The 27976-nt window shown below is 43.1% G+C and overlaps 2 protein-coding genes across 2 annotated transcripts; one reads left to right on the top strand and one right to left on the bottom strand.

Moving 5' to 3' along the window:
• Positions 1-155: 155 nt before the first annotated feature.
• Positions 156-6626, bottom strand: crlf1b (cytokine receptor-like factor 1b). The gene is made up of 7 exons (XM_086225157.1): positions 6314-6626; positions 4518-4647; positions 4148-4320; positions 2999-3156; positions 2146-2314; positions 882-1063; positions 156-167 (listed from the first exon to the last, which is right to left on the bottom strand). The coding sequence occupies exons 1-7, from the start codon at positions 6624-6626 to the stop codon at positions 156-158; spliced, it is 1137 nt and encodes a 378-aa protein (XP_086081283.1).
• Positions 6627-9145: 2519 nt separating this feature from the next.
• On the top strand, positions 9146-21639 carry tmem59l (transmembrane protein 59-like). The gene is made up of 8 exons (XM_086224605.1): positions 9146-9469; positions 10533-10638; positions 11065-11159; positions 11237-11389; positions 17936-18041; positions 18129-18243; positions 18579-18696; positions 19615-21639. Exons 1-8 carry the CDS (start codon positions 9323-9325, stop codon positions 19771-19773), a joined length of 999 nt encoding a protein of 332 aa, XP_086080731.1. The 5' UTR covers positions 9146-9322; the 3' UTR covers positions 19774-21639.
• The last annotated feature ends 6337 nt before the right edge of the window (positions 21640-27976 follow it).

Raw genomic sequence — 27976 nt, 5'->3', positions numbered from 1 at the left:
CCAGATGCTTTGTACTGGGACAACTCAGTGAGAGAACCTAAAGAGTGACAGTCTGGCACTCGTCCTCTCTCTGCATCATCCCCCCAGCCCCCTTGCTGCTTCCCTCTCCAGATAATCAATGGGAGCCTGTCAGCCTCTGTGAACAAAGACATTATTCAGGTGACAGTCTGAAGCAAAACAAAAACAAAAAACAAAAAAAAACAACAACAAAAACAAAAAAGAACACAAAATGTGGACCGCTGCATAGCTTATTGTGTGAGGTAAAGTCAGAGTGAGTTCAAGGACTGAGCAGGAGCATCTGAACTCTTCACCATGGCACATAAACAGAAAATGCCGGGAACTGAGTCATTTTTGTGAGACGGATCTTTACGCCAAAACACAATAAAAGACAGAAGGAACACATCATAGTGGATTGTTAATGACATGTTTATCTGACTTTGTTGTGGTCATCGGCTGAAGATCACAAGTCCAGGTCGTTAAAGGAAATATAAGTGTATCAGTGCGTGGCTGTTTGTGCTCCCACTTGGGGGCCAGTAAACTTAAAACCGCTTCATTTACCTGAATTTGGGGATGGAAACTTCACAGAGGCGGAAGTTCAAGAGATCCTTCGCCTTTGTTTTTGTAAAAATGCTGACCGCATGCTAGAGAAAGGCCCTCCCGGTCTGTTTATGCTGTGTGTGACTCCCCGTGTCTCCATCATTCTGAAGGGATACGGACTGCTCAAACTGGCTGACGCACCTCATTCTTGTTACTAGCTCCTAAATTCTAAATACTGTTTAAATTAATAACCTTAATATACTGAAATCCACTGTGTCCAATCCCACCATAGTCACTCCTAACTGGGGGCTCATCTGGGATTCGCTAGAAAAGCTCACACCTACCTGGTTGGGAGTTTCTTGTGACTTCTGCAGCCACGCCCTCCACTGATCATACAGTTTGATTGACATTCTGTTGCAGCCCAGTGCATGCTTTCGGACCCAGCTGAAGAACTGCTTGAGCTCCCGTCGCAGTGTGGTATTCTGCTCATCGGGTTTAGGATGACATGAACCGTTCTGCAGCCACCCTGGGAGAAGACAGGAAACAGCATCAAGGGGATGGAATATTTAGTTTCACGTAATCTCAGATGGTGGTGCAGTGCTTAGCACTGTTGCCTCACAGCAAGAAAGTTCTGGGTTTGAGTCCTGGCTCAGGCATGGGGTCTTTATAGATATAGAGAAGAGAGCTTGGACCCTTTCATATACTTTGAAACTATAAAGGCGATGCATCATATTTGACTTTTCGTGCAGGAGACACTTCTATAAAAGTCTGCCAAAATCAATTCTTTCTGGCAAACACCAGAGCCTGATAGCAACTTCCTCCCTCAGGAGCGTAACCTATGTTCCTCATTATCTACTCCTCCTGCTCCCAAACCTGCTTCCACTCAAGCTGTCTATGTCCTGTGTGTAGCACAGAGGGACAAGCAGCTTTTCAGCTTTATCAATCTTTGAAGCCAAAAATCTATCAGAAGTCCTGAGGGCTCTTTGCAGGTACTGTACTTCAAATCCTCTGCTGAGAGATCTCTATCAAGATACACAAGCCTGTTGATGTTTGGTTTCTCCTGGGTCACATGCGGTTTGGATCTGCTTGTTCAGGATGTCTAATCAAGGAGAAGGACATTCCTTTTTCTGCCTTTAACTGGCGAAGTCGAAAAGTCGATTATGAAGAAGGAACAAATGGTCAAAGTTTGTGAAGATCACAGACGTCTCAGAAGCATTTAAAAGCCATTTAGGCGTCCAGACGTGAGCCTTTGAACGGAGAGTTGAAACATTTGGTGGTTTTAGCTTTCCAGAGGATGTTTTGAACACAGTCTTACATCCTGGTAAAATGACTTTTTTGTATTTGTCTTAAAGTCTTGAGCATCTTGCTTGGAAATGCAAGTCCCCTTTAGGAATGCTACTTTTAAACACCATAAATCTCCAAGCTGTGGAGAGAAGCTCTGATGACTCTGAGCCCACTGAGCAACACCTTAAATTCCCCCCTCCCTCGAAGCTTCTCCTTCGAGGGAACTCTTTAAGGGGTGTTGGGGTAGTTTCACCTCACTCTGACCGAGAGCCTAAAGTCAGCTGACGTCAAGCAGATTGTATTGTCCTCTGATAAAATACAGACCACTGCTGGGTGTGGAGGCAGCGGTCGGATGGCTCCATTCACTCCAGATACCGGTCTTCCTTGAGCCATAGATGCCTACTGGGTTGCACCGCACCTGAACAAAATAGACTTTCCCATGGCGAAGGCCTGCGAGACGACAAGACGTCTGGTTGCCAATATCATCAACCACCTGGGAAAACCAAAGGAGGGGATGTAGTAAGATAAAACGGTAAAAATCCTCTTTTACGCCAGCTGAACTTTGGCAACACCTTTTCCCGCTATTTTTTTTTTTAACCTTTGTACTTTCCTATAATACAGATTAAAACTTTGCTCTGTTTTCATTTCAAATAAAGTCTGCCTTGGATTTCAGTGTGTTTCAAGATTATTTTCCTAATCCCTTCGTTCAAAAGTGAATGCTGCATATAAGATGGAGAAAAAAAAAAAGACAGAATCCGCTGCCAGAAAACATCAGAAACTTTTAGATTTGTGTTTGGGAGGTACATGAGAACACAGAGCCAACAATCTGGAAACTTCCAGTGGTGTCCTTTTCCCCTACTAATCTGCAGTATGACAATGAAGGAAAGACAAGTTAAGAGTTTGTGGCACTTAATATAAATCTGCTGTGAAATATGTAATGCTTTACTCATGACAACAACAGGAAAGACTGTTTCTGCTGCACTTTTGGATCAAAGCCACCAATGACAAAACTGAGATTTGCACTCAAGTCAAAGACAAAAGAAGCATCTTTAATATTCGTCATCACCTAAGTCATGTAAAATATTCAAAGCTACGGAAGCAAGCGTGTTTGTCTGCACGCACGTGTGTGTGTGTGTGTGTGTGTGTGTGTGTGTGTGTGTGTGTGTGTATAAATCACCTTCCATTCAGTGCTCTCCTCCAGTCGGTAGCGTATCTGATATTTAGCCTGGAACAGGATGTCCTTGAGTTCTGGGGGACTGGCCCAGCGGACAGTCAGCTGGTCTTCCAGGTTGCCGACACGACTCACCTGCACGTTGGCAGGAGGGTCTGTGGTCACTGCAAAGACAAGGACGAGAGTTTACCACATGTAGAGGAAACATGAGGTTGAGAAAAAATGCACACAAGCATCCCATGGCTTCATTCTACTTCTACTTATATATTTATTCCTTGTTTTTAATGAGGTCAACCCTCATAGCAGTTTCTACATGAATAAAGTCAGTTGTTCTCTTTTTCAGGGATCATCTCGACCCTGGAAACAGGTCCGTTTTTACAATTTCTGAACGAAAATGCACATTTTCGTTCCAGTATTCATTTTCAGGCTCTCAGACTGACTGGCAGCTTTTTAGCGAGCATGCTGTAGCAGTCAGCATTAAAGTAAAAAGCTTCATTCTCTGCAATAAAACTTGCAAACAAATCAGGCACTATGATGCAGAGAAATGCAGAGGGAGAGATAAAGTGGAACAAAGAAAGGAAGAAAACTTGATTAAGTGTCTTGTAAAAGTTTTTTTTTCCCTCTGTCCATATTTCACTGCCTTTACTACTGCTGCGTGTCAGCTGACATACTTTATTTGTTTTATTTAAGTTCAGCTGGAGGGAGAGAGGGAAATCAAGCCAGAAATAAATATTTTTTGAGCTTATTGTTTCTTTTATAGTGCAGTGCAGTTAATCGTGGATATGGCGTCATTCCTCCTCCTCCTCCTCCTCCTCCAGCTCACTCTCAGACACCATCTTTTCTGCACAGTGTGCAAAGAGGTCATCGACAACACACACTGCTTTCAAATGTGGCGTTCACTGGAGGCCATGAGAGTACTGCTGAGGGAATCATATCTGTCTCGCTATGAAAACAAGAACTGGGATGAATCAGCTGTGTGCTTAACTTTAACAACCAAACAGTTTATCTCTGGGAGATGGAGCCTGATCCAATAATGCTCTGACAGCAGCAGGTTTGAGGGAGTGAAACATAAAAATATATTCTCTCTCCCTAGAGTCTGGTGTTAGACTTCTGCAGATAAACAAGGGGAGGGAGGAAGAGGAGAGGCAAACTTACCTACATCTAAGATGTCCAGGGTGATGATGTCAGAGGATGCAGAGCCCAGCTGATTGGCTGCCTCCACCCAGATCTCATATGGGGTGAAGAGGGCGAGGTTGCGGGAGATGGAGCAGGAGTAACGCTGCCTCCCTGTGCTGTAATGTTCACACTCATTCTCTCTGCCGTACCACCTTGAGAGAAACCAAAATAAACTCTGGATTTAGAACTATTTTTAACATTTTTACCAACACGCAGCCGCCTCCAAGTGGAGATGGCGGAGGTGAGAAGCTTTAGGCTGCAGGTACAGTATATCTGACGCTGGTCTATGTAGGGTGGGGGTGAGGGTGGGGGGCTTCATCTGTGAGCTGCTGCAGGTCAGGAAACTCACCTCAGTTTGTACTTGAGGGTGTATTTAGTGGGAATGTGGGTCTCACCCTGGCCACCCGGCTGCCACCTGCAGCTCAAGTCCTTGGTGTTGCGAGACCAGCATGTTAAGTTGACAGGCTTTTCTGGAGGCACTAGAGAGGAAAACCACACAAAGAAAAGATCGAACTAAAAAAAGCAAAAACAGACGTGAGAGTCGAATTTTGCGTTGCATTCTGCATTCTGCAGTGAAATTCAAATTAAGGTTATTTTCATGTCTGTTTTATTTGAGACATTTTAAGAGTCAAGACCCTGACTCAAAAACAGATGAGTGAAAATTCAAATCATTCACTTCATAAAGTTTAACATCAGTTACACACCAGACTCGCCTGTTTTTCAGTCCGATTTTTCGAGTGAAAAATAACTCAATAAACACCAGGGTTTTTATTTAGGAACTCACAATAAAATCGCACAGAGGGGAAATGTGAAACTTGCAAGTACAAATGTGATTTTATTTACTTTTTTTTTTTGCGGGCAATCAACTTTAACACCTTTTGGAGGATTAAATGTATTTTACAGTGAAAATATAGAGTATATTCCCTATATGCTCCACAAATTGGAAAAAGCCATGTTATAAAAGCCAGCACGACCGTAAGGAACCTAGGAGTTCTCTTTGATCAGGATCTGTCCTTTAACTCCCACATTAAGCAAATTTCTAGGGACTGCTTTGTTTCATTTACACAACATTGCTAAGATCAGGCACATCTTGTCTCAAAAAGATGCAGAAAAACTAGTCCATGCCTTTGTCACTTCCAGGCTGGATTACTGCTATTCCTATCAGGCTGCACCAGTAGGTCCCTAAAGACTCTCCCGCTGGTCCAGAACGCTGCTGCCTGCATGTTGACTAGAACTGGTAGAAGAGACCATGTCTCTCCTGTACTGGCTTCTCTGCATTGGCTCCCTTGCAAATTCAGAATAGAATTCAAAATTCTCCTTCTATCATACAAAGTCCTCAACAGTCAGGCACCTTCATACCTGACAGAGCTCATAGTCCCCTATTATCCAGCTAGAACCCTTCGCTCCCAGGATGCAGGGTTACTTGTGGTTCCTAGAGTTTCTAAAAGTAAGATGGGAGCCAGAGCCTTCAGCTATCAGGCTCCCCTCCTGTGGAACCGTCTCCCAGTTTCGGTCCAGGATGCAGACACCCTCTCTACCTTTAAGAGCAGACTTAAGACCTTCCTTTTTGATCAGGCTTATAGTTGGGCTGCTTAGGCTGGCCCTTAGATATGCTGCTATAGGCTTAGGCTGCTGGGGGATCTCCCATGGTGCACTGGGCTTCTCTCTCCTCCTCTCTGTCCTCCTGTATGTGTCATACATAAATCATACTCATATGTCTTACTAACTCATCTTCTTCTCTGGAGCCTTCACGCTCCCCACTTCCCAGATCCCAGGTGCTGCTGGAGGAGGCTACAGACCTGAAGAGGCTCAGGCAGCCACCCATAGCTCCACCTGCTCATGTCCCAGTCTGTCTGTCAGTCTCTTCCCTTTCTCTCTCTCTCTTTATCTCTGTCCCTCTATCCCCTTCTCTATATCTGTCTTCCTCCATTATCTGTCTTTGTCTCTGTGATGCACAAGAATTATTTCTGAGCGACAGTATAGTACTTCTATTGCACAGATTACTATGCAAATTTGAGCTATTTTAGTGACTTGAAGTACTGTTACTGTTTAAAGCTAATTAAACTCCACCTTATCATACTCATATAATGAGGTGTTTAAAACCCACTCATTCATTCATTCATTCATCATCATCTCCATACTTACTGCCCACATAGAGACAGGAACCAGCTAGGACATGTCCGTCTGCACCGTGACACACCAAGTTGTCTCCAGACTGCTGCCGGGAGCCGTTTAGGCGGTGAAGGGTGAGACTCAGGGTGTCAGGGCTGGTCACACTGTGAGTGCTGCTGGAGAGACGCATCCCATTGAGGGTCCAGTACAAGGTGCTGGCGTCGAGGCCCAGGTCACTGCTCAGGGTGCAAGTAGCTGTCAGGCTGGAGCCGATACGGAGGACGGCATCCTGCGGGGTGATCACCGCCGCCTCTGAAGGATGGATACAAACGTAGAAATGAAACATTTTAGCCACTTCACTGCATCACTGAAAACGTTCCCAGAGATCAATGTGAGCCTCTCCAGTCATACTTGAATGTGATTTATATAAATACGATGGACCAAATATTATGAACATCTCCGTAGTACATCATAAACCATCACTTCTCAATTTAGACACCACATCTCTCATAATCCCTTTTCTATTGGTTGAATCTACAGCTGGGTACCTGTCGCTGTTGGAGTTAGACACTGTTTCATTAGCTGGAGTTTAAGACACTTGCAGTCACATTCAGCAGGTTTCTCAAATTCATATGCATCATCCGGCTGTCTGTCCAAGCCTACGCTGTGGACAGGGTAACAAATAATTATGCGCAATACTGAATTATCACATTTTTTGGATACGGTTTACATACTGATACTGGTCAGATAGTTTTCATTCGATTAGAAAAAAACAACAAAATAAAGACAAGGCATACCTTAAAACTGCTTTAAAGATTATATTATGATAATAGCTTTAATAAAGGCTTTTCATCTATATTATTTGTTAGGATAAGTCAGTGCATCCTTATTGTTATTAAAACTATTTGGGTGAAACCTATGAACAAACTAGTCGTCTTTTGTGTCTCGCCTTTCCTTGTGCTAATGTGAACTTTGATTATTTTACATCTGAAGCCCGATTAATCTAAAACCACTCTGCAGGCTCCGTAGTTGAGATGGACTCTCTGAAATGACGGAAAAATGTGCTCAATCCCAAAAGTTCATTACTCACGTTTAGAGGAGATCAGCACACATGGAACCAGCAGGAGGATGAGAGGCATGCAGGATAACATGCTTCTCACATCTGTTATCTGTACGTCCTAGCCTAGGTTCTAAAGATGGGATGAAGACCACGGAAGGAACGTCAGGAGGAGTTCCTGTGCTGCTTCCCTCTCTTCAGACGTAATATTGGTTGACGTTCCAGAGAAAGTCAGAGGACCAAAAGTACTGTAGCTGCAGGCTGTTGATGTTTGCTTCCTGTGAGCTGCTGCAGGCAACTACAACCCGAATTCATGCTGATGCTCCTCCTGTCCCGCCCCCCCACACACACAACCACAAGTCCCCTCCCACAAATACACACACACACACACACACATACACAAACACACGCACATGCAAATTTAAATGCGTTTACTCAAGTTACTTTTGAAATATGGCAGGCTAATTTAGACCTATGAAACTTAAATTGTAGCCCATGTAATTGTAGACCAGGAGTGAGACATCTGGATATTTATTTATTTGTGTTTTAACCGAGTGATTTTGTGCCTAAACTTAAAGAGACTTTAACCACAACGTTATCACAACTATCTTTAAATACTGCATTTTCCACCGGGAGGAAAAGGAACGTTTCGCTGCAGCTCAGTGAGGGCTTTGCACAGGTGTGTTGGTTGTTTGTGTAGCAGAACAATTGTAAGATTATACAAGAGAAATTCACTTTTCATAAAATGTCATACACTAAGAATACAATGAATATTAATAACCCTTAGTGCAAACCAAACTGGCCCAAACTACTGCTGCAAACCATCAGTGTTTCAACAAAAGGGGTTGAAGCTTTTGTCCTGATCGCATAACACCCCAATTATCCTCCTAAACTGAGCCGGTTCTAACTTTGACCCCCAAATTTCCATTCAACAGCGTCCGAAATCTGAGGACCTGAGAGACGGTTTGAATCTGGTCCTCATACAGATCGTGGTGCAGGAGTATATGTGGATTACTGAGCACACGGCTGGTTAAAGAAAGTTGTGAATTTTACCAGATGATGTGCTTGAGAGTTTGTAACCAGATGTTCGTGGACAGTTTTGCTGTTGCTCATAACCTGGGATCACGGGGTGCAGTTAGCTTCAAGTTAAATATACGAAATAGGCTCTTACTGCATTTCTGCATGTAACTTTTGGACTCACAAAGAAGCGATGCAGGATTGGAAAAAATGTCTGTGACCTCAAGACTTCTATTTGTGAAGACACGGATGATGAAGTGTCAAGGCGAGGTATCACTTCAAGTTCTCATCAAGGGATCTTGAAGTTTTTGCAATACAAATGAAAATATAATGTTGGACATAATATCCACATAACTGCATTACAAAAGTTCCTGATCTTCACTGATTCATTATAAATAACTTTATATTTTACATGTTAAACAAAACCTATCAAATTCTGTTTTAGATTCAACAGTCAGGTGTGCACAAATGCAGTCCTTTGACTTGTTATCACACCAAATACAATTCTCCTCTTTTAAGGCTACCTGCTATTTTAAAAGTGTTCCTCAGCAGAACTTCACATGCAGCTGATAGTTGGGACATTGATCTTTCATGAACCGTCAATAGAGCAACAATCGGAGCATCTGGCTGCTGCTCGGAGCAGGACATCTGCCCTCCGCAGTTCGGCCCTGCTCAGCTACATTTTTATGAATGTCATCACTGCCATATTATGCACTGCAGTGTGTATGGAGGGGAGGGGGGGGGGGGGCAGGGTGTGCGTGATGATGATGATGATGATGCGTGTGACGCCACGAGCACAGCAAATGAGGGGAGCAGACTAGACCCGGGCTGAAGCAGCAGCAGCAGCAGCAGCATCATTCGCACCTCCTGCAGCAGAAGCGCCGCCACAAAGGGAGATCAGCGCCGTTCGAAGCCCGACTCTCCGCTCCTCTCCTCCGGCTCTGACCTGCTCCGGTTCTAGCAGCAGGATGTGCGGCTTCTCGGCCCTTCTCTCGGTGCTTCTGGCAGGGCTCGCGGCAGCGGCGTCCTCCGATCTGTTCGACAACCAACTGGGCGACATCAATTACTGCAAAAAGCAATGCCAGCTCACCATCAAAAACAAAAGCCCCGCTAAAGTAAGTTGCTCGATCTCTGTGTTGTAGCCTCGATCGTGCAGCCGGACTGACAACAGCATCCGCGGCGCCTGCGAGGACAAGCTCACTTACAACATAGGCTAATATATCAGAAAACTAATTTGATTGAAATCATCAAATTCAAATGTGTGCAGGGTCCGTGCGTAATGGCAGGCACCACGCTGGCTCCGATTTTCCGCTGCAACCTCATGGATGAAACGACGCGCAATTAGGCCGAAAATGGATGCAGCTTAATTTCTTTTCAGCTCAATCACCTCACTTCTCGATTCACTTCTCCTTAAAGACTGTACGATCAAGATTCACATGCATGATTTTATTAGATTAGCGAGGCTGTTGTGAAACATGAATCTATTTTGACAGTTTAAATCGTCCCTCTGGCCATAGGAGGCCGGAGTGGCCACGAGTAGATGTCCGAGGTCCTGTGGTTTATTGCTCAGCTTATTCGCAGCGATGGATGTTTTTCCTCCCACCTCCTCCTCCTCCTCTTCCTCCCGCTGCCTTCAGGTGTGGTTCAGACATCCTGCAGGGCAGCAGGAGGATTGCTGCAAAGCAGAAACCTGCTGTACTGGTGAAGATAAGGGAATGAAATCATGCAGCGGCCTGCGTGTGAAAATAGCGCTCCTCTCCTAGACAGTGAGGGAGTATAAACCTCAAACTAAGTCTGGAATCATGATTTGGTGTAAACATTCTCTGTCATTTTTTTAAGAAAACATGGAAATGCAGTAAAGATGATGTCAAGCTGTTCAAAAATGGCAGCGGGGTCTGTCTCAGTTCCCAAATCGGTCATAGGGGGGCGCTGTTTCCCTGTTTTGCAGTGAGAGGAAAGTAATACTAACGTTCCTTTCCCACCAAAACTTTTGATTCTTCTTTTACAGCCACTGATGTCTTATTAATTATTAATGACTTAATACAGCAGCTGCCTCCTGTCATTAAAAACGCATCTTTGTCAGATTTGAACAAGTGCTCAAGACATCTCTAATCCTGTGTCCCTCATGTCCTCTCTATGTTATCCTCCCTTCTTCTCGGGGGCCTGGCTGGCTGCTAGGACTCCATAATGAACGCCTGTCACCGCGGCTGCCGCCTCTACTCCATCTGCCAGTTTGTCAATGGTAATGCTGGTTTTAATACCAGCAGGGAGGAGTGTCAGGGAGGTGAGTCATTCCCATGGTCCGTCTGCTTGTGTCATGTTCAGAGATGAAGCCAGACATTTAACCCAGGTGTCCTGACTGAAACATGGCAGGTTCAACCTCTTAAGGCACCTAACCATCATGAATTTTTCCTGGCATTTGAGGCTCTTTGCCCATTTTGGACTTGTGTATTGGAAATCAATGATGTGATTTGCCATCCAGACAGCAGATGCTCCGCCGCCCCCCATTTCAATAACGGAAGCGTGGAGTGGATCGCCTCCACAGGGACTGACATAAAACGTCTCCCTTGCATCTTCCCACACAAGCAGCTTTTACTTAGTTACATTTCTTCCTCCCAACTGACTGTAGTGCCCTGTGTTATCTCTCTTTCATGCCTCATAAGTGTCCCTCTCTCTCCCGCGCTCTCTCTCTCTCTCTCTCTCCGTGCAGCCTGCCAGGAGGCCTACATTAAACTGCTGGAGCAGGAGGCCTGCAGCACCGGCTGTGCCAGCCAGCCCTCTGAACCTGAGATCAAGAGGAGGAAGGTGAGAAAAGATTCACAACGATACACACGTACAAGACTTCCAGTCATGATGAAGGTTTCTGCTCTGCCCTCTATTAGCTCAAGGCCATGACACTCCGCCCCAAGCCCCCATCTGTGATGGAGGCTGTGTCCAGTTGGTGCAACGACATTGTCAGCTCCGCCCAGAGCTTCATCTCCTCCACTTGGACCTTCTACCTTCAGGCGGATGATGGCAAGGTGGTGGTTTTTCAGGTACGATTCCTAGTGGTTTTCCGACTTGTGTAGCATTTTTCTTTTAAAATTTAAAGTTATACACCTTTGTTAAATCCTCTCTATTCACAATGTGGGAGTCGACCAAACCCACCTTTCTGAAAGATTTGTAATCAGCTGAGCTGGATGTGTTATGATGTTTCGAGTGGCAGCAGGTTTTAAAATGAAAAATATACAAAAAAAACCTATTTATTTACTGAGCAAAACATTGGATACTACCTACACTCAAATCAAAAATCATTCACACAAATTCAAGTAACGAGACTGACAGCTGTATGGGAAGACCAGCACAGTAACCTGGAAATGTCTGATAAAATTAGACTGACAAAATAAATAAGTATAAACAAAAAAGCAGTTGAAAAAATAAACTAAAAGCACAACATTTCTGTTTTTATAATGTATCTGGGCTACTCCCCCTAATAGGTGCATGTTAAATGCTTGAATGCCTCAAAAGCAGACTTTATTTTATATCTTTTTCGGCAGTTTAATGATACACAGGCTTAATTATTCAAGATGGGTCCAGGGGGCGGCTCGGTGGTGCAGTGGTCAGCACTGTCGCCTCACAGCAAGAAGGTTCCAGGTCTGAGCCCCGGCTCCATCACAGGATCTTTCTGTGTGAGTCTCCATGTTCTCCCTGTTCCTGTGTGGGTTCTCTCTGGTACTCCAGCTTCCTCCCACAGTCCAAAGACATCAAGAGGGGACGAGGCTGATTGATACTCTAAATTGACCGTAGGTGTGACTGTGAGTGTGAATGATTGTCTGTCTCTATGTGTTGGCCCTGAGATGGACTGGTGACCTGTCCAGGGTGAACCCCGCCTCTCACCTGAAAGCTGCTGGGATAGGCTCCAGCCCCCCGGTGACCGGACCAACGGGATAAGCAGTAGAAAATGGATGGATGGATGGATGGATGGATGGATGGTGGTCTATCTTAAGCTGTCTGATTTTTTTTTACATAGTTTCTCAGTGGAAGATGTTTCATAAAGTTATAAGCATAATTTGGCAAATACCTTAATGTAGCTACATGGTAACCACTTAACCTCACAAGTGGTTCATGAAAAATTAACTTTGAAAAAAATTGAAAACGTCGAAGTAATTATTTAGGTGGCAGGACAGAATATCGAGAGTGACACGCTCAGTCACTCTTAGAATCAAAATACATAGAACGGAAAAATATTGATCAAAATATAGAAAATGAAGGGAGAGAGATAACAATTTGATTGTTAGACCTGCGGTCTTCGGGATGCTAAAATGATGCTAATATCTGTTGATATCATGACTTGTGGCTACACCCAATTTTTAGTGTGCCAGCAAGCACACATAAAACATTTATTTGTCAATGTAAATTTATTACAGCTTACTCATTTTACTGTAGTTTTGTCCCCCAGGTTTTCATAAGTTCAAATAAAAGATTTTTGTTTCAAAACGTACATTGCATATCTACACCAGTTTGTAAACAACCGAGTGTCCCCTGGATGGTAAATGCATATTTACTCATGAAATAATCTGTGGGCATTATCATATTGTGTCACATGACATGATTTACATTCGATACAAAGAAAAAAAAAACTTTTATTGATATTTTGTGATTAATGAGGTCATTCTTGCTGCTTTTACCACCTCTTTTCTCTCCTTCCTCTGATTGTCTCACCGAGAGCATCTCCACCAGAATTAATGACGCTAAATTCCTTTTCCATTTACAGCACATTGTATTTTAAAGTCACAATAATGTAAAATGACTGCAGTGCTTTTTTTTTAGCTTATATTTTATTGATGGGAGGTTCAAACCAAGCCTGCAGACCTTTATACACCATCAGTCGAGCTAACCTCTCCCTCCTGTCATCAATGTGATATGTCGCCTTTGCTTTATGGCGTTGAAGGGTTTGGGTCACTTCCAAAACATCTCAAAAGTCATTTCAGCTATCAGTGAGTCTGTGAGGGTAGAGTGAGCAGGGCTGGGGACACGCTGGTAGAATTCAGAGCACTGCAAACAATTTTTTTAAGCGCAATAATTCATCATAAATGTCCTTTTAAATCATGTCACTGCCCCCAGCACCATGCATATTTGATAGGCGGCGTGGTTAGCGGTTGTGAACCTGCCTTAAGACAGAGATGCACTGAAAGATTTAAAAGAGTGGACTAACGCTCTGCCTGTGGCAGATAAATATTCAAGTGTAGTTTCTGGAAATTTAGAGGATGAACTCGGTGTCAGATCCCTGCTTTTTGTTAATTGACTGAAAAATGTAGAATTGTTAAAGTTGGCTCACTGTTTTCTCAAGATCAGGTGAAAAAAAAGTTTATTTTTGTAATTTATATTTATCGTCTAACCGCACGTTCGTGAAGATCTTTATCCAGATGTAGATTAAGGGTTTCTTCTTTACACTTTCTATTATTGAAGTAGCAAATTAGGAGGTTCGGCAAAGGTAATTGCCCTCACAGTGCATTTTCGTCAAGCTTATGAACGTATCGCTGAAGTCAAATAAATAAACCAACTATGCATTAACCCATAATAAGATTTGGTCTGTGGCATTGCAAGACTACCCCAATTCAAAAACTGGTCAACTGCATGTCTGTCAGGGGTTTTCCCACTTGGATAATGTGGCTTTGATGGCAATTTCAGCTCCATAATTAAAGGGTTCTGTGGGAAATTACAGTATTCATGCAGTCTAACCCACATAGAAGAGCTTCTGTAAAACTGAGATGATGAAATTTATCATCAGGTACAAGAAGCTGCGCACACAGGCTTGGGAGCGTTACCTCATAAAGAGATGCAGCAGTGCTGCAACATAAAATTACCAACTTTTTTTTTTTTAGACTTTGTGATGGATCTTTGCTTTTCACGGCAGTGACACGCAGGCTGAAGTAGCAGCAGGAAGTCAGGCTCCAGAGGGCTGAGAGAAGACCATCAGGCTTGTGTTTAGTGGTGCGGTTGGCAAACTGCCACCAACTTGACAGATTGACTCACTGTGTGTTGAAACAACAGAAAAAGTCCGGCTACATTGAGCGTGGGGGCGAGGAGGGGGGTCAGACCAAAGCTTCCTGTAATACAAATCATGTGGATTTCCATAATGAGCTGACTGTCTATTTGCACTCAAATGTGTTTGTGTGATTTCAGATTATGACAGTTGGTGGTTGTGTGCAGGAAGCTACCAGTCAGGAGCAGCAGTTAGCTCCCAGCTCCTTTACCCTGCTGTTATTCGAACAAATCAGCCCTGGATAGTGTGAGAGTGACAGTGTTTTTGGACAAAAGTAAGTCCATTAAAAGCTTCCACTTGCTGAGCCATGTGTTAGCAAGCTAACCCACAGAACAAACTGAACTCCGTGTGGCTAAATACAAAGCAATTTCTTGCTACATTTCCTCCTACATTTATTTTCTTGACAATAGACTTTCTGCCAAAATTAATTTCAAGTAAAACCCAGAATGGAACAAAGAGAGGGGCGACACAGTGGTGCAGTGGTCAGCACTGTGTCGCCTCACAGCAAGAAGGTTCCAGGTTCGAGCCCCGGCTCCAGCACGGGATCTTTCTGTGTGGAGTCTCCATGTTCTCCCTGTTCCTGTGTGGGTTCTCTCTGGCACTCCAGCTTCCTCCCACAGTCCAAAGACATCAAGAGGGGACGAGGCTGATTGATACTCTAAATTGACTGTGAGTGTGAATGGTTGTCTGTCTCTATGTGTTGGTCCTGTGATGGACTGGTGACCCGTCCAGGGTGAACCCAGCCTCTCAATCAAAGGTTGCTGGGATAGGCTCCAGCCCCCCCATGACCCTTTACAGGATAAGTGGTAGACAATGGATGGATGGAACAAGGAGAATCAATGAGGAGCTTTTATGATATGTTCCATTTAGCATGTGCAGTTTAAGCAGAAGCCTTAATCTCATTATTTATTGTCATTCACATGACTAATACTTACTAGTCCATGTCAGAACTGAATGCTTTTTGAACAAGACCAGTCTGTACGGCTAAAGTCTGCATTGGTTTAGGCACACTTGGCACACAATGATCCAATTTTAGCAAGAGATAAAGAAAATCGAGCGCGACCAATGAGGGAAGGAATATCTTTTTGAGTTCAGCACACCTACATGGAACTGTGAGTACTTGAAAGGCCAATCCACCTTTTTTCGGTTATCACATTAAGAGGCTGCGGTTACTCCAGTTTGGCCACGTGGGCGCTGTGATCAAATTTCAGATGTTGGTTGTCATTAACATTTCTTTTATATGCATTTCTTTCATACTTTTGGCTTGTGCTGTGGATATTTTCCAAATACAAGTCTTGCTGCATTGAAAATTAGCTTCAGATATGCATTGTCTGACCCATGTGGACCCATGTGTCAGACAAAACCAAATACGAGATGTGAGATTCGGTGTCTTTGCAAGCAGCCTCTCCCTCCGTAGCACCTTGTCTACTCCCTCTAATAGTTCATGACTGATGCTGATCAGGTTCCACTCATTCTGTACAGTTTGCAGAAGACCTGAATCATTTTCCCCTCTGTCTTATATTGGCGCTGCATCTTGTTTTAATAATCTCTGCTAGAAAACACCGCTTTCGTTAAGCCTAATAAACCTGGATGTGAAATAACTTTCCTACAATTTTAGGAAACAATCCATCCATGTGTCCAAATTTGATTTTAGTGGGTGATGGTATTTTATTTTGCTGGAGAATCATCACACTCCCTCTGTAGCAAACAGATCGATCATTTCCTCAGTCAAGTAATGAGAAAGAATGAAGCTGAGGAGGAATTTAGCTGCCTTAGCATCAGAGTGTAACTCACAGCAAGAGATTTCAACACCTATTGATTGAGTTAAGTGTCAGAATTAATAAAGATTGGGAGATTGACATGACTACGGTTGGATGTACTGCACAGCTCTGAATACGCGCGCGTGTGTGTGTGTGTGTGTGTGTGTGTGTGTGTGTGTGTGTGTGTGTGTGTGTGTGTGTGTGTGTGTTATTGTACATGATACCTAGTGGGGAACAGAATACTTATAAGGGGCAGTGAGGACATTTTTGGAAAGTCAGGACATTTTGGCTGGTCCCCAGCTCTTCAAAAAGGTGTGTGAAGGTCAAGACTTGGTTTTAGAATCAGAATTAGGTTCTGGTTAGGTTTAGGGTCATGTTTAGGGTCAGGCATTTAATTCTGATGGTAAGGGCTTGGGTGAGGGGCTAGGGATCCATTCTCAGTGAAGGTCATTACAAAGATATACACACAAGGATATATGTGTGTGTGTGTGTGTGAGAGACTGAGAGAGGTGTGTGTGTGTGTGTGTGTGTGTGTGTGTGTGTGTGTGAGAGAGACTGAGAGAGGTGTGTGTGTGTGTGTGTGTGTGTGTGTGTGTGTGTGTGTGTGTGTGTGTGTGTGTGTGTGAGAGACTGAGAGAGGTGTGTGTGTGTGTGTGTGTGTGTGTGTGTGTGTGTGTGTGTGTGTGTGTGTGTGTGTGTGTGTGTGTGTGTGTGTTGCTGAGGCCAGCAATAGTGTTGTTTCAACTGACTACAGCTGCTGTTGTAGTGGAGGGAAGGTCAGTGGTAGGGAACCAAAATCCTCTTTTAATGAGTTCTCTAGGGGAACCAAAAACATGGTTTACCCAATGAAACACACAACCGTGCAAATACTGGCAGTCTGTGTACTGGTGTTGTTTTACAGCTTTTCAGAAAAGCTGATCAGGATGGATGCTAAAAATACTTGAGGTAAAAGTTATAAGTTTGAAGGTAGTTCAATGGTATCATATGACAGCATTAAATGCTGCAGTAACACAAAGGAATTATGCCTTATTGCAAGTTCACCATTTGTTTGTGTTTATTCAGCAAACTGCACACACATTGGATGACACAGGCTAAAAACAAAAAGGGTCTTAATCCCTAAAAGCTCCTGAGGTCAGGGTTAAGCCGACTGACCTTTGACATTTCTGTAGCAGGACAGGCAAAAAGAAAATTCTTGGTTTCACTTGATTTGGATTTGGAGTGTTAATGCACAGTTAACTGTGTTAATTTTCTACTTGTCATTAAAATTAAAATTAATTTTAGATGTATTAAAACTAAATTTAAAACCAAAATTTAATTTTGTCTTAATTCCTGTCAAAATTAGTTTTATTTATCTGATAAAATCAGTTGATTTTTGTCGTGAAAGATAGAGGAATTATTTTGTGAAGTAAGCCTGTTAATTTTGTGGCGATAGAACATCAATAACTATCTGATAAATTAGCTTAGCTTAACACAAAGATTTAAAACATGGTGGAATTGCCAGCTAGGCTCTGTGCAATTTACCGACCGCTTTGAAACTCATTAAACAGCATCCATGTTGTTACGTGTACATTCGCATGCATTAGATGGGTTTGATCTTCATTGTTTTGATGGAAGCTAACAATGTCCACTTCTGACCTTCATGCTAAAATTTGTGATTAGTTTTGGAACTCTATCCATCTCTTGTTTCTCTATTATTTGACCTCACAGTGTTGCTCTTTAAACCACTCGTCTGCTCTGCTGTTGAAGTGATATGTCGATAATCGTCATAATGGCCGAGCATCCCTGTGTATCCTCAGAGTCAGCCGGAGATGGAATACTCTCTGCCTGAGCTGCAGGCTCCTCGATCCAACGTTGCTGACAAACCCTGGCCTCAGGTGCACTCTCACACCCAGAGACCTCATGGTGAGATGACATGCATCCTGTCATTCCCTCATGCAGTAACCATTTTTATTCAATTCAAACAAGCTTTGTCATATGAACATTTAACAGGCGTGAGGGGGCACGGTGAGAAGGGTGGTCCGAAAGCAGGGAGCAAAGGGAAGCACCCTGTCCAGCACTCAGATGACCCCACAGCTGAGCACGACTTCCTGGGCTGCATGTCAAGGTGAGCTGGGGTAACGACCGAAACCAGTGTCTCTCCCCTGAACGTGCTCACTATTACTGCCAGTCATTTTCTAAATCAAACCACTAGTTACTTAGTCTGATTTCTTTCCCTTCAGCCAGTTTAATGTGATGAATCCATCAACACTGTCACACCTCTAAACTTTCCTTTCCCTTAATAACCTGTGACTTTGAATGGAAGGAGAGGAATCTACCTCACAGGTGTATGCTTCCGAAAAACATGCATCAAACTAGACTGTAATTGTGCCTTATAATGACTATAAAAGTGGACATTGATGCAGTTTGTTTCAGCGATGATTCCAATCCTCTACTCTCCAGACGTTCAGGTCTTCCACGGTGGATTTTAGCGGCCTGCCTCTTTCTGTCCATCATGGTCATGTTGTGGCTCAGTTGTGCCAGTCTGGTCACTGCACCGGAGCAGCATATCAAGACGCAGGTACACACACAAAAAAAACACACACACCCCTGCATGCATGTCTGACAATCTTAGTCGAATTATTTTAATCCTCTATTTTTAATTTGGTCATCGAATATCAGGGGAGTCACTTGGTTGCAGCTAGCAGGATGGAAGCTCAGCGTTTGAGCTCGTCATATCACCAGTAATTGAACAGGCAACGCCTGAGAGCACAAACTGTGACTGGATGTGTGTGTGTGTGTGTGGGGGGGGGGGGGCAGACTTGAATATCTTAGTCATTTTAACAGGTGACTATGAGTGATTTTCTCCAAACTTGGTGGAATGGTAAAAAAAGGACCAATTACATTGCAGAACAGTGCCACCTGGTGGCAACAGGAAATGTCATGTTTCTTCACAGTTTGACATCCTCCTCCCACCACATCCATTTCACATGTGATTAGGATTACCTGAAGAACTTGGTGGTGGCTTACTGTGAAGAAGAAGGTGATCATAGAACATGGAGCTGCTGTAACTGGTCTCTGCGTGGTCCGATCTTTTCCAGATTTGACGTGGGTGATGACAGTCTCAGCCTGGGGACAGCAGCGACCGGCTGAATTTATTCATAGCACCAACCAGTGGTTGCAGCCCGATGAAATAAACATCATTTGATTCACATCAGAATTACACTTTATTGTTTTCACAGGATGTGCAGCTGCATAACATAGAAAGTGTGTGTTCTCTAGCGACACCTAATGGACACAGGGAGTGACATTAATGCCACAGGGCAGCATTAGTCTGCTCCTTGTCTCCTCCTACAGAACACAGCCACACACTGTGAGGTGTGTTGGTGGCGCTCTCTCACAAACAGGGTGGTGGTGCTGGTTGAGTTGTCAACAAGGGGAAAAGTGTATGGTAGATACATGAACTTCTCACTGTTATTACTTCTTTGTCTCTTTCTAGCTGAGTATCAATGGAGATAAAGAATTTATGGATGCTGCCCACAAAGTCAACCCATACCATCTGAGTCCTGTGATCGCCGTCACCATGAAACAATCAGAGGAGAGCCAGGAGGCGGGGCCGCTGCCGCTGAAAGTCGACCTCAACAAAACATGTGTTTAGAGGGCAGTAATGGGAGAGCAGCTGTTTTGTTTCCCGCTGTACCTTTTGTCTAAAAATCTGCAGCCCGTCAGTGAACAGAGCTGAAAAAAAACATCAACCGACTCATAAGAATTTTTTAAAACATATTTCTAAGAGCATGGTGCCCTCTTGTCATTTTAATTGATGTTACTGGAATTACCGAACCCAACAGATGGGCTGCGTCGGGCATCTCCTATCTTTGTACAGTCCATCCTCAGATAGGAGCTCCTGCTTGTTGATCAGGTTGGTAGTGTAACTATTAGAGCCACATCAGCAACAAAGAGAGGACAAGCTGGGATTCAGTTCTAACTGTCCTCATTCGAAAGGGAATAAAGCGAGTGCTAAAAACGCAATGAGGATGAATGAAGTATCATCTAAACACTTAACTGTACTGTAGCTCAAGTTCATTGCCATTTTTTTAATTATCTTTTGTCATGAGAATTATTATATTTTTCCTCCACAATGTAAAATAATTCTCTAGTGAGCAACCAAGTCCGCAAAAAAACTCATCAACACTATTCGGATGCGTGTGGGTGCATGTCTGCATGTACGAGCAGCACATATTCACAACGCCATCAAAACTGGAAAGTTTATTTTTGAATGAGCAGAAATTCCACATGTATTTATTTTATTTTCTATTTATTGTGGATCATCGACATGAGCTAGCTGTTAAATAGTGTAATTGAAGTGCCATCATACAAATGTAATGTAACATAGACTGGGAGCAAGACACATAGAGGGAGGATTGCACCTATTGTTGTATTATTATGATCATATAATTGCTCTTATATCACTTGAAGAGATCGTAGCTGTTATACGTGCCATGTGCTTTCTGAATAGCTGATTATTTTGTTTGTCCCAGGAGCACATACTGAAGGAGAACCTCTGTAACAATGCGATTGCAAAGCTTTGGAAGTTTTGTTATTGACAGTTAGAGAGTTGCACAGTCTTAGAGAAGATTTTCTGTTTCCCTCTCAGTGCTTTTGATGTCCTGTAACGCTCCCTTTTAATCTCAGCTGTGTAGATGATCATCTGTGCATGCAAGTGATGCTTCGATAGTTTATCTTAACCGCCCATGGCAGTGTGGCGCGACTCTGCTGTAGACTTGTGTGATTTATTTTTTTGTTTTGTGTTACTATTTGCCGTAAACATTGATAGAATGTGTAATAATGAATGATAACACCGTAATGGTTTACTGGAAGGACACTTGACAAAAGCCATTCAATCAATATCTGAACGTGTATCACAAGGAAGATGATCGGAATTTCAATCTGTATTGTTTCCTTTTTACTGGTCTGTTCATTTTCAATGAAATGATACTTAAGACATAATCAATAAAGTGTTTTCATCGTAAATGAATGCCGTATTAGTCATGTTGAGTGTTAACAGTCACAAAGATGATTCCACTTGTGTGAAGGGAGTGTTAAGCGAGTTTTAACATCTTCTGAAGCACATTTGTAACTCACGTTTGTTTTCTGTGAAAATTTAAAAAAAAACAAAAACAAACGCAGCAGTAGAAGGAACAAACACAAACAGGGGGAGATGGACACCTCCGTGACGCCACACGTGATCAACCACAGGGCGAACGTGGCTTCACCAACTGTCGTCGCAAAGTTTAAAACATCAAAAACATCTTCAATATCATAAAGATTTCCTTTCATTCAGACAAAGTGCACCAAAAATACATGGGAAGAGTGAACATGATCAGATTGATACAGTGATTGGTTGCTTTGGTAGCTCATTCAAAAATATATTTAATGCTAAAAAGTATTGTGTAATAGTGACATGTACATGCTTAGGGTCATGTATGGCTGACACACGTGAGTGATTTTATCAACCTATTGATCATGAACCAGCACAATAATAAAGGATTTTTGATATTTTCTAAAAAGTTTGCCTCGGACTTTCATTCAGATAAAGATGATCTTTTCATATGATTGCAGACGCTGAAGTTCACTTAATTCTGACCCACCAGCCCTGTTGTTATTCTGTCATTTTTAGTAGCTTATAAAGTAAAACTGGACCTCTTCATTTCTTTTAAAGACTTCTTTTTTGTATCACTTTTAGTTTATTTTTTTAGAAAAAGCTAGACCGCAAATGTTTGTTGACTATTCTAATTCAGATATCTCTGACTAAAATAAGACTAAAACAAACAATAATCAAATGTAACTCAACAAATGTGCTTTCTAGCCCAAAGACTATATTTAAATCAAAAGTCCTGAAGAGACAAATGAAGGCTCTCACAAAAAAGAAGGTCAATTTCAAAGAACTTAAACTAGATCAGTGAGTTACAGGTTAGTTACCTGTATTATTTGTTACTTGCGTTTGACCAAAATAAGACTCAAACCTTTCATACCTTTCATCAACTAAAACTAAGAACGGGATAAACAAACATAATAGCCTTCAGGCTCAGGCCCTAATAACTATGATGAAAACTAACAGGACACTGACACAAGACTAAGACAAAATAACACAAACACTAACTCTCCTCCCGAGTAGTGTTTATTTAATGTGCAATAAGGGCTTTATTCCACATGGTGGCAGCAGAGATTCATAGATCAAAAACAGAATGACGTGATTTGAACTTTAAGGATGAGCCCCCAAACATTTTTTGAAGGTCTTAAAGCGCACGACATGAGAAGGGACACTAGACTGATTCAAAGCAAAAAATTCTACATACATTCTTTAGTAAAATATCAAGAGCAAACACTAAAAAAAAAGTGTGGCAGTGTCCTGAGCCAGAACCCCACAGATGCCTGCACCAAGAATACAGCAACATAGATCAGACATCCATCTATTTTCTATTTTCTTTTATTCTCATTCCTATCAAGGGTTGCGGGGTGGGGTGGGGGCGCTGGAGCCTACCCTCGCAAGAAGCCGGGTTCACCCTGGACAGGTCACCAGTCCATCACAGGACCAAAACATAGAGACAGACAACCATTCACACTCACAGTCACACCTACAGTCAATTTAGAGTATCAATCAGTCTCGTCCCCTCTTGATGTCTTTGGACTGTGGGAGGAAGCTGGAGTACCAGAGAGAACCCACACAGGAACAGGGAGAACATGGAGACTCCACAGCCCAAATGGTAAATGGACAATTTATATCAATTTATATCGCGCTTTTCTACCTTAGCGGCACTCAAGGTAGGTGGTACTCAAAGCGCTTTACAGTGGTGTCTCATTCACACACACACACACACACACACACACACACACACACACACACACACACACACACACACACACACACACACACACACACACACCTGGTGAGTGGCTACCATGCAACCCGGTGCCAACCTACTCACCAGGAGCAATTATGGGTCCAGTATCTTGCTCAAGGGTCGAAGGCTCATGGTCGAAGAACACCGGGGTCGAGGATCGAACCAGTGACCCTTCGGTTGCTAGACGGCCACTCTACCCCTGAGCCATGCCACCCAAGCCCAAGTCTGGGCTCGAACCCAGAACCTTCTTGCTGTGAGGCAACAGTGCTAACCACTGTACCACCGTGCAGCCACAGCTCAGACAGTCAAATCAAATCATTCACAGGAGTCATGACTCCTAACGATGAATAGATACAGCTCTCGTTGCTCATAAGATTTTTAATCATTTATGTTTGCGCGTTAAAAACATTTGACTTCCTTTCTCTCACAGAATATCAAATAGAAGAAAAGCAGCTGATAACTACGACACTCTTGACTAAACCTGTCTATGAAGGGAAGGAGATGAAAAAATAACAAAGATAAAGAACCGGTGACACCTTTCCCTTTTTGGTTGTTGCTGTTGTTCTTAGCGTGATGAAAAACTGTCATAAATAACAAGACAGACAATAGCTTTAGCATCAAGTGAAAGCAAATATAGCTGCTAGGACAGTTGATGAGAGAGTAAATGAAGTTTGCACCTGCCAGGAGACAGAACCATACATCAGGGAAGTCCAGGAGATTTTCCTGCCACCCTCAGTGCCTCTAATGTAACTCACTCACTGTAATCATCACTGCTCTAAAGTCCAATAGGATCTGCCTTTAATAAGGGATCATTTTAATTTGAATCTATAGTTACGTTGTTTGCCTCTTCTGGCAGTGACAGTTATTAAAGTCATGCGCTTCCATCATAATTTCACTATAGCTTTGTTTGTTGTTGCTGTTGGATCTGTTTAAGGAAACATTGTTTTTAGCGTTACGCAACCAATGTGAAATGACTGAATGAATGATCATCATTGCAGCTCGATCCATTTGTTCTGGATAGTTAAGAAGAATCGTACAATTTAATCATTTAGCCAAATTCACGATAGGAGAGAAATAGCCAGAAGGAACTGGTTTGCCTAGAATGTTGTTACAGAGAAAAATGATAGATTTACCTGCTTCCAATGACTTCAATGAGTATTGTAAGAACTTGTTTGTCAGGTGCTTGAATGTAAGAGACATTCACTTCTATGAAAAGGCACCACGCCATAGATTAAAGTAAGACTCTCTCATCGCTGGTTGACAAGTCCACAGCTGAATCCAGATATCTAAACACACACCAGTTAAATCCATATTACAGGATATTCCGATCACATCTTCCAGCATGAAATGTGCGATTAAACTCTTAAAGATTTGCATAAAGTAACTTCCTCTGGATTAAGATGAATAGCTGAGAGTGAAGAGACAGATGGAAAGTCTGGCTCCTCTGTCATTGCATCAGAAACAGCCCAAACACAATAAACACAAAATCAAACACCACAAAACAATAACAACTCAGCAGAGCTTCCAGTACATGTGTCCAATTAGCATAACTGGCTGGTTAGCTGTGTGAAACAGAGGGAAATATCAAAACATGTGATGCCAGCTGTGACTCACAACCAAAGAAAAGTAGCTCCTCCGCAGGAAGATGTTAACGGACATCATCTGTATCGCCGTTAAGGTCCCACTGACATACTTCAGGAACACAAGTAAGAGGAAGCTGTGATATGGACAACCAGGACTGAGGTGTGTCTTTGACCTCCTATTCACAAAACCACACAGGAGGTGAGGGCTGAATTGGAGCAGTGATTATCTCACTATACATTCACACTCTTTATGTAAAGAGAGAGAAACTGCCTGCTGTAGTGGTACTTGAGAAACTTGACCGTGCCGGCCTTCACTGCACGTCTAGTGAATGAGATTGGCAGCAGCAGGGTTTTCATTCATGACAAACTGGAGCCAGAGGTTGGAGGTTTAGTTCGTTTCCATCAGATTTGGTTAAAAATCATGAGGTATTTGTGTCTAGACGTGGTGGAGGAAAACAAATCACAGGATTGCACTTTTCACACTGGCTTGCTGAATGCAAATGGACCCTGGTGTCTCACTCTTCCACTTCCTCCCTCTATCAGTCTTCCTCTGTTGACGCAGGGAAAGATAAACTGAGATTTTATGGCGCATGCAGCCTCAGGCTTGGACAACACACACGTCACATGAGCTGACATTTATGACCTGATGAGAGCTCAGTCTCAACACCACAGTGTGTGGACATATGCAGCAGTCCCAGGTTTAATCCAGCGCTAATCCATGTGTGCCACTGTCAACACAAGGAGGAAGACAGACGCTCCACGCAGGGCTGTAGGCAGTGTCATGTATACTTAGCCCCCCCATAACTGATGAAACAAAGTAAGTGAAATATAGCATTGGGAGGAATTTAATTGGAATATGAAAAATGTGAATGTGTCGTAACACATGTTGAATCACAGTGATTCATAAGCTTGTCTGGCCTCCTTCACCCCTGTTACCCCTCCACCTGGAGTCAGAATGTAAGAATGAGTACTTCATTGTTGTAGTTGCCGAAGGTGTCAGTTCAAAAAAATCCCAGCTCATAATCTCAAACTTTCACAGATAGGCCGTCCTTCCCCAGCAGGCATTTAACTTCTGTATTAAGGAGAACCACACCGTCGTACTGGGCTATCGCTAACGTGCTAAAAAGCGCTCTGCGTTGTTAAAAGTTGAAGACCACTTGATGTTGATTTGGTTAAAATCGATTGTTTCAGGCCTGTCGGAGCACATGTCCTATTTTGTCAACAGGAGAAAAATATGATCAGATTTTGTTTCAATGCAAGTTCCTTTGTTTTGCATATTCTATATTTATTCAACTGGTGACCCATCCAGGGTGACCACACCTCATGCCCAAAGGCTACTGGGATAGGCTTCAGACCCCCCCCACGACCCAGGATAAGCGGTCGAAATTGGATGGATGGATGTATTTATTCATAAACTATTGCATAATACTAGCCGGAGACGAGATCTAATGTCTCACTAACGTTGGTTGATTTTGCATGACAAACTTGGCCCAGATGGTAATGTTTACCATAAATGTTAGGTTACAGATAGTAAACAAATACACAGTCAATACACCGAGCAAACAAGCACATTTGAAGTCAAGTGCTCAGAGCTTAAGAGAATCAAGGACTCTGTTTCCATTCTTTCAATGGTGTTTGCAAAGTTAAGGTTGATGAAATTGCAGGATCAGCCTGTATAAAGATGCCAAGGTGAAATGAGCGTCACTTCCTCCTCAGGTTGTTACCTACAAACAACTAAGAGAATATATAATGTGTTTTGGCCTTGGCTCCATGTTATTCTGTTTATCTACTTTTCTCTCTCTCGTTCTTCACCTTTGACCTTCGCCCACTATCACATTACAAAAGACAATCTTTCCCAACAAACAGAAAAACCTACAAGGGACCTGCCAGTCAGCTAATCGCCCACAGGGGGCGCTACGAATACAGGTTTGAAGGCTTGTGGCCCCATTATTATAATTTAATGGTTTGTGCGTTGCAAGAGGCGATACAGCCCCCCACGTCACACCACCCCCCAACAGAAATCTGCTCTTATCTGGTCAGACCTGCTGCAGGAGCCAACCTGCAGTGCATTAAACAAGCCACAAACACACGTGGAAATGTGTGTGAATGTGTGGATGGGTATGATGCGAGCGACCGAGTGTGGAAATCAACAGAATCATGACAGTCAGATGCATACAAAGAGTTGATCAATGAAAGGATTGATTGACAGGTCACTGTAAATATGTATCTGTGAACGATCGGTGTCGCTGACGGAGAAAATGACGCAAATATCTTCAGCAGATCAAGAAAGTGACCTGGAGACAGAAATACAACTCAGAGGCGGGAGACATTGTCTTAACAAGGAGATGAAAATTGTTCTTAAATAATTCAGCATCGTAGAATTAGAGGGCACAGAAACACTGGACGAGTTTATTTTCAAATTAAATCACCTACGTATGAATTGTGCATGCTGGTGAACATGGAGGACAAATAACAGAGGTAGCTGAGCATGAAACCTGTCAACTTCACAGCCGTCTGAGTCACACCGAATGTGTGTGACAACTGTCGAAGTGGATGTGATTTTGTGTCAGATATGCTTTGGCATGTTGGAAAAGTGTTTGGGGTTAGTTTGCGTGTTGTTGTTGGGTTTTTTTTTTTTGGGGGGGGGGGTTCACACGCTCGTCATGTCTTTACCATTGACTGTCACACACACGCACACACACATAGATGGGGATAGGAGAGCATCTTCCACCGAAGCAGACTTGGTTGAAACTTTATTTCATCACGACATCTGTCACAAGCCTCCGTTGCGCCACAAACAATCAGACTCTTAAATACTTAACACGTCAAACAATAAATTAAAAAAAATGAAATATCCGAGCACATTTATTTCTCTCGCGGTCTTTTACCGCTGTACACGTGCACATGTGGAGACAGACATGTACATACAGCACGGATGCTACCCGGACTATTAAACTCCAAGCTGCCCGACACGCCACTCTCTCCAAACGAAGCGCACAGGCATGAACGGCCGGTTTCAAGCTGCCCTCTCTGTGAATTGATTCTACTATGAGCCTACACGAAACTGTGCTCGGAGCGGCGGGGTGGTCTGACACACAGTCTAGTCTCCATCTTTCGTCAAAACCACACTAAACCTTTTACATGTCGCACTACACACAATAAACCAAGAATATAATTATGTTCATCTTGCTACAACAATCCAACAGCACACGCTTTAAGAGGATTGAAGCGCTTTGCCAGCTACGATCACCCCCGCGCCGCCAAATGGAACATTCCACAATTTATTCCAGGGAAAGACTGACAGTTTTTTGGGTCATGAAGCAGCTGTTCAAGTCAGCGGCTGATCCCCCCTCCGCTGGAATAAGAAATTAGTCCA

This window comes from Aulostomus chinensis, chromosome 14 (genome assembly GCF_037954235.1).
Source record: "Aulostomus chinensis isolate RoL2024-O1b breed Wild chromosome 14, RoL_Achi_v1.0, whole genome shotgun sequence".
NCBI classification, from domain to species: domain Eukaryota; kingdom Metazoa; phylum Chordata; class Actinopteri; order Syngnathiformes; family Aulostomidae; genus Aulostomus; species Aulostomus chinensis.
The sequence above is the reverse complement of the archived record's forward strand: the minus strand, read 5'-3'. Positions and strand labels throughout refer to the sequence as shown.